General features: G+C 49.5%; 1 protein-coding gene across 1 annotated transcript; it reads left to right on the plus strand.

The window, feature by feature from the left end:
- The first annotated feature begins 5,653 nt into the window (after window positions 1–5,653).
- On the plus strand, window positions 5,654–12,023 carry Ucp2 (uncoupling protein 2). Its single transcript, NM_019354.3, has 8 exons — window positions 5,654–5,768; window positions 6,526–6,687; window positions 8,922–9,143; window positions 9,291–9,501; window positions 10,307–10,501; window positions 10,577–10,678; window positions 11,063–11,243; window positions 11,612–12,023. Exons 3-8 carry the CDS (start codon window positions 9,018–9,020, stop codon window positions 11,724–11,726), a joined length of 930 nt encoding a protein of 309 aa, NP_062227.2. The 5' UTR covers window positions 5,654–5,768; window positions 6,526–6,687; window positions 8,922–9,017; the 3' UTR covers window positions 11,727–12,023.
- Window positions 12,024–13,323: the final 1,300 nt, after the last annotated feature.

Genomic DNA, 13,323 nt, shown 5'->3' on the forward strand with positions numbered 1-13,323 from the left:
GGTAAGTAGATAGATTATAAGGTAGATAAATGATAGGTAGGTTATAGATTGATCATAGGAAGGTATGTAGATAGGTAGGTAGATACATAGATGGTAGATTGATCGATAATAGATGCTGGATAGGTAAATAGGTAGGTTGGTAGATAGATACATAGATAAATATATAGATATATAGATATATAGATGATAGATAGATAGATAGATAGATAGACAGACAGACAGATAGACACGATAGACAAAGAGACTGAGACTCTGTACCCTTCCTGCCTCAGCCTCTCAAATACTTTACCAAAGTGCAATCTCCAAAAGTTGCTTTGCTATTGGCTCAGCTCTTTGATGGGAAAATTTTCATGACCAGTTGTTAAACTCTCATTTGAGTATCTGAGCAGCTTCTTAAACAAAGACCTCAGTAAGTTTCAAAACACTGGTAAAGGACAGTATGGAATGGGAGAGATTTTGACCAAGTTCATACTTTGAGAAATGGAATTCCATGTCTACATAACAAAAACATAGCTTCATGCATAAGAACAGCTCTCCTATCCTGCGGAGGCTCCCTCAGTTCAGACCTGTGACCCGAGGCAGCAGGGGGTCTACATAAAAGTTACACATTGGAGCTGGCAGGATGGCTTAGCAGGTAAGTGCACTTGTGGCCATCTGAGTTTCATCCCTAACAACCGTGTCCATGTGGTAGGAGGGAACTCACTCTTTTAAATTAAAGTCCTTTGACTTTGCCAGGCATGCAATGTCTGTGCACCCCACAGCACATGGTATATGTAATTCTTAACAATCAAAAGGTTGCATCTCGCACACACCAAAGATACAAAGAAACTGCTCCCTGCTTGCTTCATGGCTCTTTTGCAGTGAACCTAGCCTATCTGAACAGGACTCCGATGTGTGTCTTTGTGCAGCAATCACATCACACTGGTTTGTTCTAGTGCCCAAACGTTTTAAACTTGAGAAACTAGCAGACGTACTTTAAGATGAGCCTCATTACTTACCATATGTTTCATTAGTAACTGGTAATGCATACGTCATCATTTACCATGCTGGGCATCATGATTTGATGCTCACAGTGATGAGTCACAGGATGGAAGAAAACCTCTTTCCTTTCTTACCGTGTAGCCATGGCTGTCCTGAAACTCACTATGTAGACCAGGACACACTTCCTAATGCTTCCCAAATACCAACTGAGGGTCAATTATTCAAACATGCTGCCTTCGGGGGTGTTCTCATTCAAACCACCACAACCAGAATGGAGATTTAGTCTTAGCTCTTTATGTGGAACACTCTAACTAGAGTATCAAAACAACAAAGCAGTAAATGCATACCTGCTGTGGAAAGCTGCAAACTGAACCGTTTGACATTTGTTGATGGTGTTAATACAAATCAACATTCATGCGGTTTTGGCTAGGTCTGCTGGCCATCCAGATCTCGTCCCCTATACTGAGGTTATAGCACACCAGTCACACCTAGCTGTGTGTACAGGCACTGGGAACTCTGACCTGGATTCTCATTCTGGTAGAGCAAGCTCTCTTGCTCACAAAGCCATAACTCCGGCCCCTCCCCCCATTTACAGTTATCCATAGTATAACACTTCGTTCATTGTTTGAATTACATTTGCTACCGCTCCACTTTTGTAATAGCTTTATCAAGATAAATCCACAAACAATACAGTTCAGTGGTGGTGCATACCTTTAATTTCAGCACTTAGGAGGAAGAAGCAGGTGGATCTCTGTGAGTTCAAGGCCAGCCTGGTCTACAGAGGGAGTTCTAGGACAGCCAGAGCTGTGACACAGAAAAACCCAGTCTCAGAAAATAATTATAGTAATAATAATAATAATAATAATAATAATAATAATATTTTAGATATATTAAATAATAATTTATTTATTTTTAAAGAGATTTATTTATTTACTTTATGTATATGAGTACACTGTTGCTCTCTTAACACATACCAGAAAGGGGCATCGAATCCCACTACAGATGGCTGTGAACCACCATGTGGTTGCTGGGAATTGAACTCAGGACCTCTGGAAGAACAGTCGCTGCTCTTAACCACTGAGCCATTTCTCCAGCCCTAAATAATAATTTTTAATAAATTATTATTATTCAATAGTGATATGTTCAGTGTGGTATACTGAATAGAGTTTTAGCCATCCCTATAAGTAATTCACACATTCATCTATGAGAAGATGCATCTTTTAATTCTTTTTTTTAGATTTATTTATTTATTTAATATATGTTAGTATACCATCACTCTCCTCAGACACACCAGAAGAGGGCATCAGATCTCATTACAGATGGTTGCAAGCCACCATGTGGTTGCTGGGATTTGAACTCAGGACCCCTGGAAGAGCAGCTGGTGCTCTTAACCACCAAGCCATCTCTCCATCTCCACATCCTTTTTTTTTTTCCGGAGCTGGGGACCGAACCCAGGGCCTTGCGCTTCCTAGGTAAGAGCTCTACCACTTAGAGCGCTTACCTAGGAAGCGCAAGGCCCTGGGTTCGGCCCTGGGTTCGGTCCCCAGTTCCGAAAAAAAGAACCAAAAAAAAAAAAAAAAAGCTCTACCACTGAGCTAAATCCCCAGCCCCCCACATCCTTTAATTCTTATTTGACCTTTTTTCTTTTTTTTCAAAGAGTGGTTTATTGAATGCGTTGCAAGTGAGCAGTGGGCAGAGCAGTAAGTAGAGCACTGTCAGCCTTGTGGGGTCACCACCTACCCACCTTCCGGCTATGGGGTTTGCCACTTGCTAATGAAGATTTTATCTACTCTGGTTTAAAGTAAGTCCGTCCATCTTTATATCTACCCAACAGCGTGCTTGCACACAGCCTACATGCACACACATGTATACACAATGTGTTTTCAAAACCAAAAGAAAATAGAACAATTATCACACAGGATACGGCAGTTAGAAAAAGTATGGTTCAATTTCATTTCTTAAGTAGTTTTTAATCCAAATTTTGCCAGGCAGGAGGCATATGCCTGTAATCCCAGCACTGGGGATCCTGAGACAAGGTGTTTGCCTAAAGTTCACAGCTAGCCTAGGCTATATACAAGTACCAAGCCACTTAGAGCTACACAGCAAGATCCTGTCTTAAGGAGAAACAAAAAAATTATTTAATTCAATTTTATCAACTGTAGTGGCACACATCTATAATTCCAGCATTTGAGAGATCAAGGAAACAAGATCACAGGTCATAAAATCCCAGAAAGGGATACAGACAGAGACATGGTTTCACTGGATTGTTTTGTTCATTATTTCAACTTTATATTATTTTTTTAAATATATGATCACCAAATATCCTTGACTTAAAAGAAGTACAATCACCAAGCAGTGATTGGACTAAAGCACACTTTAGTCCCAGCACTCAGGAGGCAGAGGCAGGCAGAGCTCTGAGTTTGAGGCCAGCCTGGTCTACAGAGTGAGTTCCAGGACAGTCAGAGCTACACAGAGAAACCCTGTCTCATAAAAAGAAGAGTAGGAAGAGGAAGAGGAGGAAGAAAAGGAGGAAGAGGAAGAGGAGGAGGGAAAGGAGGAAGAGGAAGAGGAGGAGGGAAAGGAGAAAGAGGAAGAGGAGGAGGGAGAGGAGGAAGAGGAGGAAGAGGAGAAAGATGAAGGAAATTAACAGTATCTATTAATATTTTTATGAATTATCGGTCATTGGAAATATTTAACTTTTTCTCATGCTGATGTTTATTAACTGATGTTTTCAATTTTCTCTGTCGTTTGTGTGCTCTTAAATTTTACAAAAGAATCAGAAGAAGAAGAGGAGGAAGAGGAGGAAGAGGAAGAAGAGGAGGAGGAGACAACCTCAGGAATTCATCAAAGGATATTAGGGTGTCTTTGGAATCTAGATCCTCTCCTTTTTCAGCTACCAGAAATAACAGCTTGATATGCAGGGGTTTTTGGATCTATCTGGATCTCCCTCTCCACCACAAATTCCCCAAGAACCTTGGCAGTCTCTTCACCACAGCCAGAGTCAGAACCCTAGACAAAAGCTGACCAGCCAGCTAATGGATGACTCCAGCCACAAAGAAATTATTTTCTGCCTTACTCTCTGAGTCCCTGTTTCTTTTTCAGCCAAGACCAAGCAGCTGGTGAGTGTCTGTTCCTGCAGTGATTATCCAGTCCCTCCCAGCTCAGGTCCTCTCAGTGTCTCACTGATAATTTTTTCTATTTATGGAGGACCAGAAAACTATATATCTGGTTCCAAATTGACAAGAGTTTAAGCCAAAGCCACTGTGTGACATTAGGCAAAGTGATTTACTTTCTCTGAACTCGGTTTAGTTGTGGGGTATCCACCTAGAGAAGACTGCTTGGGCACAGACTTAAGCCAACCGAAGTCCTTATTATCTATCCAGGATTCCGAATGCACCTGGCTAATAAAGTTACACTGGGTGTTCAGGATCCTTTCCTGTGTAAGCTTTTAAGCACAGACCCCATGTTTTAGGTTGACAAACTTCAGTTAACAAAAAAACAGTTATCCAGGAGTGGAACTATAGAAGCCAAAAGGCAAGGTCAGTACCTTTAGAGACTTTCCCAGAACTATGGGAATTGATGGTTCTGTCTGTGTGCTGAGCGCACAGCTTGAATGGTACTTCTACTATGGAATCAGTTGTGTGCTAAGGTCTGGGGTCCTACTAAGGTCTGGGGCCTCTCACAACTTCTTGTTCTGGAAAATAAAGGTTAACGATGACCTAAAAGGTTATATGACATGCCTGTGCCGCCTACCTGATGCATACTAATTGCTTTCTACAAATGTTCACCCAACCCCTTCCTCCCACTGCACTTTCCACAGCAGCCCAAACCCACTTGAGCTTCTATTAGAGTATATTCGGGCCCTTGGTCCCCTGCTTCCGGCTCTTTGGGCGCTTAATTCCTAGGCAAGCAAAAAGTTCCACGCCCTGATCTAATCTCTTAAGACTCTGGGGCGGACAAGGATAAAGACAAAAGAAGAACCATTCGGAGAGTACCAAAGTACGGACACAGTCCAAAGGCAAATTGAGACCTGCTTCCTACTTCCTAAATGCACGTTAGTCCTCCACACAGGGCCCAAGTATTGCTTTCATGTCCACCCCCAACACGGCCATTATCTCGCTGAGGTCTAGTCCACCTGCTGAGTCTGTCCTCGCTGGGCTGAAAGTGCAGCAGGCGAGCATCTGCCCTGCCCTCTCCCTTGCAGGGCGCCAGCTTGGCTTAGCTTGGTGCAGAGGGAAGGTGAGGCCAGGTGTCCCTGCCCCACCCCAGCCGTTAGGTGCCAGTGTCCCCAGGGACCTGACCCGGAGCGGCAGAAGGCGGGAACGCCAGCCTTGCCCCGTCACCACGCCCGGGTTGGTTCCGGTCCCTGGAGCCCGCGCTCCGCCCGGTCCGCAGGTGGCTTGCGGGGCCGGGGAGGGGAGGCAGGGCAGGGTAGGAAGTCGCGAACCAGAGCAGCGGGCCAAACAATCTGGCTGCCCTCACAAAAAGACTGTCCGTCTGGGGAATAGAAGATCTGAGACAGGGAGACTCTAGGGAGACCTAGGGGGTTCAGGCAACCACAGATGGAAACGCCTCCTCACCCGGAGGCGAGGGCCGCTCTGGTCCCGCCTCTTCACGCCACGCCCCGACCACGCCCGCCAGACTTAAGTTCCTCGGGCGCGGGTTCACAGCCACTGTCAGCCCCTCCCTCGGTGCCCTGGGATCGCTTGCTTCTTGGGCAGCCACCGCCGCCGTCGGACCTAGCCGTCTGCACTCCTGTGTTCTCCTGTGTATTCTCCTGCGGTCCGGTGAGCGTGCCCCATCCCTTCCGTGGCCGCACCTGCTCTCTCCCACTCTGTTTTTGCTCTTTCTTTTCTCTTCCCCGGAGTCCTAGTTTGCCCTCTCTAGATCCTTCCTGTTTCTTTCCTCCTATTAACTCCCTTTGTTCTTTGCCTCTGGCGTCCAGTTGGTCGTAGGTTAAAACCTTGGTCTCTCTACTTCCCCTCAGCCACAATGCTCCCAGCCTGATCCAGGCGGGGTGGGGGTTGGGGAGAGCTTTCACGTCAGAGAAGAGCAGAATGACTGTCACCAGGAGGTTGTTTCTGGGCCATGTGCTCTAAAGCCTGTTCTCATCTCTAGGGTTGTTTGTGCCTAGAGGAGGCTTGGAGTTTAGTTGGCCTTTGTTATACTTTCTTATGTGGCTGCCTGAGGTGGGAGTAAGGACACAGGGAGAGACTGGGCCTGCCTTATCATGATCCAACACAAATAGACACAATGCCCCACTCAACAGCTCAGCGACTGTATCCCACAGCCAGCCCAGCTGCCTATCTACATAACTGTCTGGGAAACAAGTTTGGAAGTGAGCCAACGGGTGCGAGTAAAGACTCCTGCCTGAGTCCACCTCCCGCTAGACCCTGGCCACCCTGAGCGCGAAATGAGCCTCGGGTCTCTCCCAGCAAGGCTGCCTGAAAGGACTTGTGTGGCAGGTGACCGACCCTTGCAGGGCTGTGGTCCTGCAAAGAGAATCTTCCTTTCTAAACTTGACTTCTTTCCTCTCACCCACAGGACACAATAGTATGATCTTTAAGTGTTTCGTCTCCCAGACATTTTCTATGGGAAATCAAGGGGATCAGGCCATGATAGCCACTGGCAGCTTTGAAGAACGGGACACCTTTAGAGAAGCTTGATCTTGGAGGCCTCAGCGTGAGACCTCAAAGCACCCTCCCGGTAAGGAGTCCAGGCTAAGGAAGCCTCTGGACTGTCTTCTCTACGGCTGCACAATAGGACCTCAAACGTGGCTCTTCACAATTCAACAAGTTCTCTCATCATCCCTGGTCACCCTCTGGCCCATAAAGATGGCGGACCCTAGTGTTTCAAGGGAGAACCTAAGTGTGATGGAAACTGGGGCAGACACTTATGGTGTGTGCGTGTGCGTGCGTGCACATGTGCGTGTGTGCACATGTGCGTGTGTAAAGGCAACTCATGCCTCCTACCATATGGATCCCAGGAGGGATCAAACTCAGGTCCTCAGACTCAGTGGCAATCACCTTGACCCACTGAGCCATCTTGCTGGTCTGAACATCCATTCTAACTTTTTTTTTTTTTTTTTTTTTTTGGTCCTAGCTTTTGACATCCCTGTAAATGAGATTAGAAATTGAGTTTGTTTTTTTTTTTTTTTTTTTTTTTTTTTTCGGAGCTGAGGACCGAACCCAGGGCTTTGAGTTTAATTTTTTTTATTACCTACGGTAGTTGTTTATCTGGTCCTATAAAATAGGTTCTGTTTTTTATTAGTTTTGGATCAGGATCTAAGGACTTATCTTTGGCTGTCCTGAAGCTCTACATGCAGACCATGCCTGGCTGGATTAACTTTCTGGACCTGGGTTTTAGTCATAGTCATAGCGGGAACATTTAGTACAGGCGATCTTTGTCTTTATACCCAACCCTCAAGGACCCGACCTTTGGCAAACCGTAAGCAGCATTTACAATGGAGGTCGAGCCATTTTGATCTGGCAGAAACTGAGACCTCACCCTTCTGGGCTTCACAACACTCTACCACTTAGCTCAAGATTAGACAGGCATGCATTAGACTCAAGCATCATGTCTCTCTAATGCCTAGAGAAGACGTCTGTTCAAAGCGTCTCAGAACTGTTTAGTTGATGAGAAAGGGCTTCCGTTGTGAAGGGCCTTATCTGAGGCGCAGTAGGGCAAAACAGGCAGTGGGTGGGTGGCTTTGAAGCCCGTGGGCGTGGTCCTGAGCTCTTCTAATGGGGAGCCAGGGAGGGCCGCTGCCTCACCCGCTGCTCTCAGGATTTCTCAGTGGAGTCAGTAAGGAGAAGACTCCAGCTGGAGAGTCTAGGAGCACCTCACCTAGACCTTGACTCCTAGTCTCACTGAGTCCCAGGGGTCCACACTCAAAGAAACATGACTGAGGTCGGGCCTTTCCTAGAGGCACCCTTGAGCCCGTTGTCATGGGGAGTCCTTCTGATGTCCCTGTTTGTCCCAGCCTGGGTGAGCTGTTTTGTTTCCATGGTTATCTGTGTTCTCAGGTGACTACCGCCCCATCCTCCCTCTACCGCTTTCCTCCTTTGCCCCAGCAACACAGGCAGCCAATCAAGCTGAGCTCAGAGCAATTGCTCCAATGAAAGCGGAGAAGTGAAACTAGGGAAGAAGAAGCAGTTCACCTCCCCCACCTCTCCCTCACCCCCACCCCCACCCCTGCCGGGTGCTGGGCTCACTTCCTCCCTGGGCAGTGAGGAGGGCGGTGTTCCAGCTCAAAGAACAAACTGGACCTTTTGGTTTCCTGTATCTTTTCTGCATAGCTGTGAGCTGCACCTCCCATCCCACCACAGATAACTGAGAATTTCCCCCACACTGGGGGAAAACAAACAGGCGTGGTGGCTGGTCAGGTGCCTTCTCCCGCGCCTGGCTATAAGCCTTGCTATGGTGGACAGTAAACCTGGTGAAGCAGAGTCTCTGAGCTGTGTGGGGCTATTAGGATGGAATTAATCAACATATCTCTCTCTCCCTTTGTAATCATGGACCAGTCAGAGCCTCTCATGTTTAGGAACCCAGGAACAAAAGCCTGTGGGGTTTGCCTGCCAGGTCCTGCTCTGGTAGTCTAGTCCTAGTCAGTGTTTGGGATAGTCCCAAAGGACAGGAATGTGCCTTCCTCTATGCAGTCTCTGACAGGAGATCAGGAGCTGGCTGGTGGCTGTGAGGGTGACCCTGAGCCACACTCTACACTAAGTAAGACGGAGCTTTAAGCAGTCTCAGTTCCTTGGCAGGAATTGCTTCCCTGGCCCTACTTGACTACTTTTGGAGATCTCTCCTGGTTTCCTTCCTAGAACTCTTGAGATGTGCTTGGTGCCTTTCGGGAAGGCCTGGGCAGGGGTAGGTAGGTAGTGAGCAGGGAGGGAGGTCTGGGGCTGCTGACACTGATGGCTTCTCCCCTCTTGGCTTAGACTCCGGCAGAGTTCCTCTGTCTCGTCTTGACGATTGAAGGTCCCCACTGCTTCAGTTTTTCTCCATCTTCTGGGAGGTAGCAGGAAGTCAGAATCATGGTTGGTTTCAAGGCCACCGATGTGCCCCCCACAGCCACCGTGAAGTTCCTGGGGGCTGGGACAGCAGCCTGTATTGCAGATCTCATCACTTTCCCTCTAGACACCGCCAAAGTCCGGCTGCAGGTGAGGGCGAAGTGAGGGTCCTGATGCTGTCTAATCTGCACCCTCCTTGGGTCAGACTCCTCAGGGGTGAGGAGGAGCCTGAAGCTGGAGGGAGACCAGCAGAGCCATCTGCCTGTGCTCATAACCGCCCCCATCTTGGCCTTTCAGATCCAAGGAGAGAGTCAAGGGCTAGCGCGCACCGCCGCCAGCGCCCAGTACCGCGGCGTGCTGGGCACCATCCTAACCATGGTGCGCACTGAGGGTCCGCGCAGCCTCTACAATGGGCTGGTCGCCGGCCTACAGCGCCAGATGAGCTTTGCCTCCGTCCGCATTGGCCTCTACGACTCTGTAAAGCAGTTCTACACCAAGGGCTCAGAGCGTGAGTATGCAGCTAGGACACAGCAGATGACTGATCTCTTTGTATAGCTCAGTGGCTCCTTCAGGCTTCCCAGGACCCCTGGGAGGATCAGAGGTGCACTTTGATTCCTGTTATCTGAACACCAGGGCTGTCTCCAAGCAGGATATGAGCCCATGATAGTCTTCAAAACCATCATGGGGGTAGGTGGCCTCCTGGATCACAGATAGACCAAGGCTTGAAATAGGGGGAGAACTGACCCAAAAGCACAATGGACAAGCAGCAGCCACACCCTCCAGCCCCCACAACCACATTCTTTCATCTCCTTAATATGCCCTCCTGGGAGGGGATGGGATTGAAACAGGACTTTGACCTTTCGGCTCTGGCTGGCCGGGAGTTCACACAGCTCTACCTGCCTCCACCTTCCAAGTGCTGGCATTAAGTGTGTGTCACAGTGCCCTCCTTACCTGTGAGGGAACTGAGCATCTAAAACGGGGACACCTTTCTCAGGATCACACTCCAGGGAGAAGTAAAGCTGGGCTAAGAAGCTGTCTCAGTTCTGCTAGGAAAAATCACTCCTCTTGATCTCGGTTTCACATTTGATAAGTGGAACTGACCCTGCCTTCCCAAGGCTGCTGAGTAACTTAAATGAGCACAATCATGTGAGAAAGCACTGTCTCCATTTTGTGTTACTCCTGGTTGTAACCCTGCAAGGACTTCAGAGAGCAAGAGCAGCCTAGGTCCTCTTCACGCATGGCATGGTGTCTGGCGAAAGCATGGTGCACGTTTGTGCAAGCCCGCTAGCCACTAGCCCCCCTTGTGCCCACAGATGCAGGCATCGGGAGCCGCCTCCTGGCAGGTAGCACCACAGGTGCCCTGGCTGTGGCTGTGGCCCAACCTACAGATGTGGTAAAGGTCCGCTTCCAGGCCCAGGCCCGGGCTGGCGGTGGTCGGAGATACCAGAGCACTGTCGAAGCCTACAAGACCATTGCACGAGAGGAAGGGATCCGGGGCCTCTGGAAAGGTCTGTACTGGGTGTTGGCTTTTCTTCCCTCCTCTATCCTACGCCCTGAGCTCACACAAGTTCTTTTTTCTACAGGGACCTCTCCCAATGTTGCCCGAAATGCCATTGTCAACTGTACTGAGCTGGTGACCTATGACCTCATCAAAGATACTCTCCTGAAAGCCAACCTCATGACAGGTGTGTGAGGGTCACTACAAGCTGGTAGAGGGGTCTGGTTGCCTAAAGACCACATCTTTTTATCCTGCTTGCTTCTGTTTTTAGAGTGTGCATTTCTTACCGTTCAAATCCAGCTGGATAAAAGCCCCACTTTGCACAAGAACGGGCTAGATTGACGAAAAGAATCTTAAGTCCCCCTAAGAGATTCCAGCTGCAATCCGTGTTTTTAAAACAATGAGGGGTTGGGGATTTAGTTCAGTGGTAGAGCACTTGCTAGGCAAAGCCTTGGGTTCAGCCCTCAGCTCCGGAAAAAAAACAAAAAAAGGACCCCTCTCCTTAAAACTGCTGCAATGGTGGGATGCGGGCTGGGGAGAGCTGACGGCCTTTCCTGATACTTCACGGCAGACGACCTCCCTTGCCACTTCACTTCTGCCTTCGGGGCGGGCTTCTGCACCACCGTCATTGCCTCCCCCGTTGATGTGGTCAAGACGAGATATATGAACTCTGCCTTGGGCCAGTACCACAGCGCCGGCCACTGTGCCCTGACCATGCTCCGGAAGGAGGGGCCCCGAGCCTTCTACAAGGGGTGAGCCTTGGATCCCCTCACCCAACTCCAGGGAGAGAAGGGAGATGCAGCCAAATGTCAAATATCCCATAGGCGCTGTCACCCCAATGTTTTAGAGTTTAAAATAAGGATTTGGACTGGGAGTGGGGGGAGGGTGGCTCAGTGGTAGAGTGCTTGCCTGGCATGCTTGCAGGCGCTGGGTTCAATTCCCCAGCACAGCAGAAATAGGGAGCTGGGTACTCAGGACTCTTGCTTTTGGGCAGGGAGCCATGAGGCTCTTCACCACAGCCTCCTTTGAGACTTTGAGTCTGTGGTCGGGTGGATGGAGGAACCCAGTGGTAGCAGCAGGTGGTGCGGGGCCCTCCATGACTTGTGTTTGCTCTCTCTAGGTTCATGCCTTCCTTCCTCCGCTTGGGATCCTGGAACGTAGTAATGTTTGTCACCTATGAGCAGCTCAAAAGGGCCCTGATGGCTGCCTATGAATCCCGGGAGGCACCCTTTTGAGCCTCTCCAGCTGCTGACCTGGACCCTGCTCCCCATTCCTGCCCTGTCTTTTCCTTCATCCTCTGCCCAGCCCCAACCTCTTCCCATTTCCCACACTCCAACTCCCTTCCCAGCTCATCTCCCTATACCTCCTCAGCAAGGAGGCCTTACCCTAGCACATCTCACTATGCCTCCTCAGCGAGGAGGCCTGACCCCGGACCCTGCACCCTCAGTCCTGCTAACAGTTAAGCCCAAATCTTTTGTCCTCATTCCCAGCCCAGCTTAGCCAGCCTTCGCCCATAAAGCAAGCTCAATGTTGGTGTCTTCTTTTTCATGCCTGTTTATAGAGGTCTTGGTCCAAGGGACCTTTTCAGTACCTTGGCAGGCAGGTGAGAACCCCAGTGACTTTAAAAGGGGATGTGACCCATATTCCATCTGTAACATCTAAGGGGGGCTGGAGGGGTCTTCCAATCTGCTCCTCCAGACCCAGTGTAGCCTCCTAAATGTATGGCACGGCCCGGGGAGGGGGATGGGGGTAGGCAGGCAGGCAGCGCAGCCTTTGTCCATCCCACCCCTTCCTGAGCACCATGTAAGCCTTCACTCAGCACCTGGTACTGTAGGTTCTCCAGAGCTGCCTTCCCCACCCCCACTGGCCAGGCCTGTCGATCTGCAGAGTGGAAGTAACCCTGTCCCCCCCATATCAACTTGTTGGGAGATGGAGGGAAACTCCAGAACCTTCTGTTCTTTGGGGCTTGCTTTACTCCTTTTCACACCTAGCAACCCCCCTACCGAAGCCATAGGCCTACAGATGGTAGACTGTTCTCAGCTGTAGTCACACCCTGAGCCATGCTCAGCCACGGGGCAGGGCAGGGCTGATCCATTGAAAAGGACTCAGGCTCCCTGGCAAATATCCAGCCTGTGGGGCCTTTGGGGGTTTTGTTGTTTCAGACAGGGCTTCACACTGTAGCATAGACTGGCCTGGAACTCACCGTGTAGTCTACGCTAGCCTTGAACTCTTGACAATCCTGTCTGAGTTTCCCAAGTGCTGGGATTATAGCCACGTGTAGTGCCTGACCTCTGAGGAGCCTTTCTGTTGGGAGTTTTACCCCCTCCACCGGCCACCCCCCTCCGCTAGGTTGGGGGCCAGACAAGGCTTGGGTTGTCAGAGTGTCTCAGTTTGTCCTCTTTCCAGCCAGCTCTCCTCATCCAGAAGAGGGAGACAGGACTGCTTGAGGAGCAGGAGCCAGGAGGTCCCAGAACAGGGCTGGGCCTGTCAAGTCTCCAAGGCCCATTTTATATGTTCCAGACATCTCATGCCTGTCTCAGCTGAGAGACAAGACACACAGTGTCAGTCCTCGGAGGATTGTCTGGAGCTATGAAACTGTGCCCAGACAGCAGGGCGTCCATCCTCCCAGCTTAAATCGGTTGTAGCTTCTGCCCTGTCACCTCTTCAGCAGGCTGGGTTAGAGATAGAAAGTTAGACCTTCCCGGGGCTGGGGATTTAGCTCAGTGGTAGAGCGCTTACCTAGGAAGCGCAAGGCCCTGGGTTCGGTCCCCAGCTCCGAAAAAAAGAACCAAAAAAAAAAAAAAAAGAAAGTTAGACCTTCCCGATGTTTGG

The sequence above is a fragment of the Rattus norvegicus genome, chromosome 1, assembly GCF_036323735.1.
Source record: "Rattus norvegicus strain BN/NHsdMcwi chromosome 1, GRCr8, whole genome shotgun sequence".
Lineage (NCBI taxonomy): Eukaryota > Metazoa > Chordata > Mammalia > Rodentia > Muridae > Rattus > Rattus norvegicus.

What these genes read in the sequence shown, in the direction of transcription:
- Ucp2 (NM_019354.3), top strand. Translation starts at nt 9,018, where the DNA reads ATGGTTGGTTTCAAGGCCACCGATGTGCCCCCCACAGCCACCGTGAAG. An exon ending in CCGCCAAAGTCCGGCTGCAG is followed by an intron (nt 9,144 to 9,290) that starts GTGAGGGCGAAG and finishes TTGGCCTTTCAG; the next exon opens with ATCCAAGGAGAGAGTCAAGG. An exon ending in GAAAGCCAACCTCATGACAG is followed by an intron (nt 10,679 to 11,062) that starts GTGTGTGAGGGT and finishes ACTTCACGGCAG; the next exon opens with ACGACCTCCCTTGCCACTTC.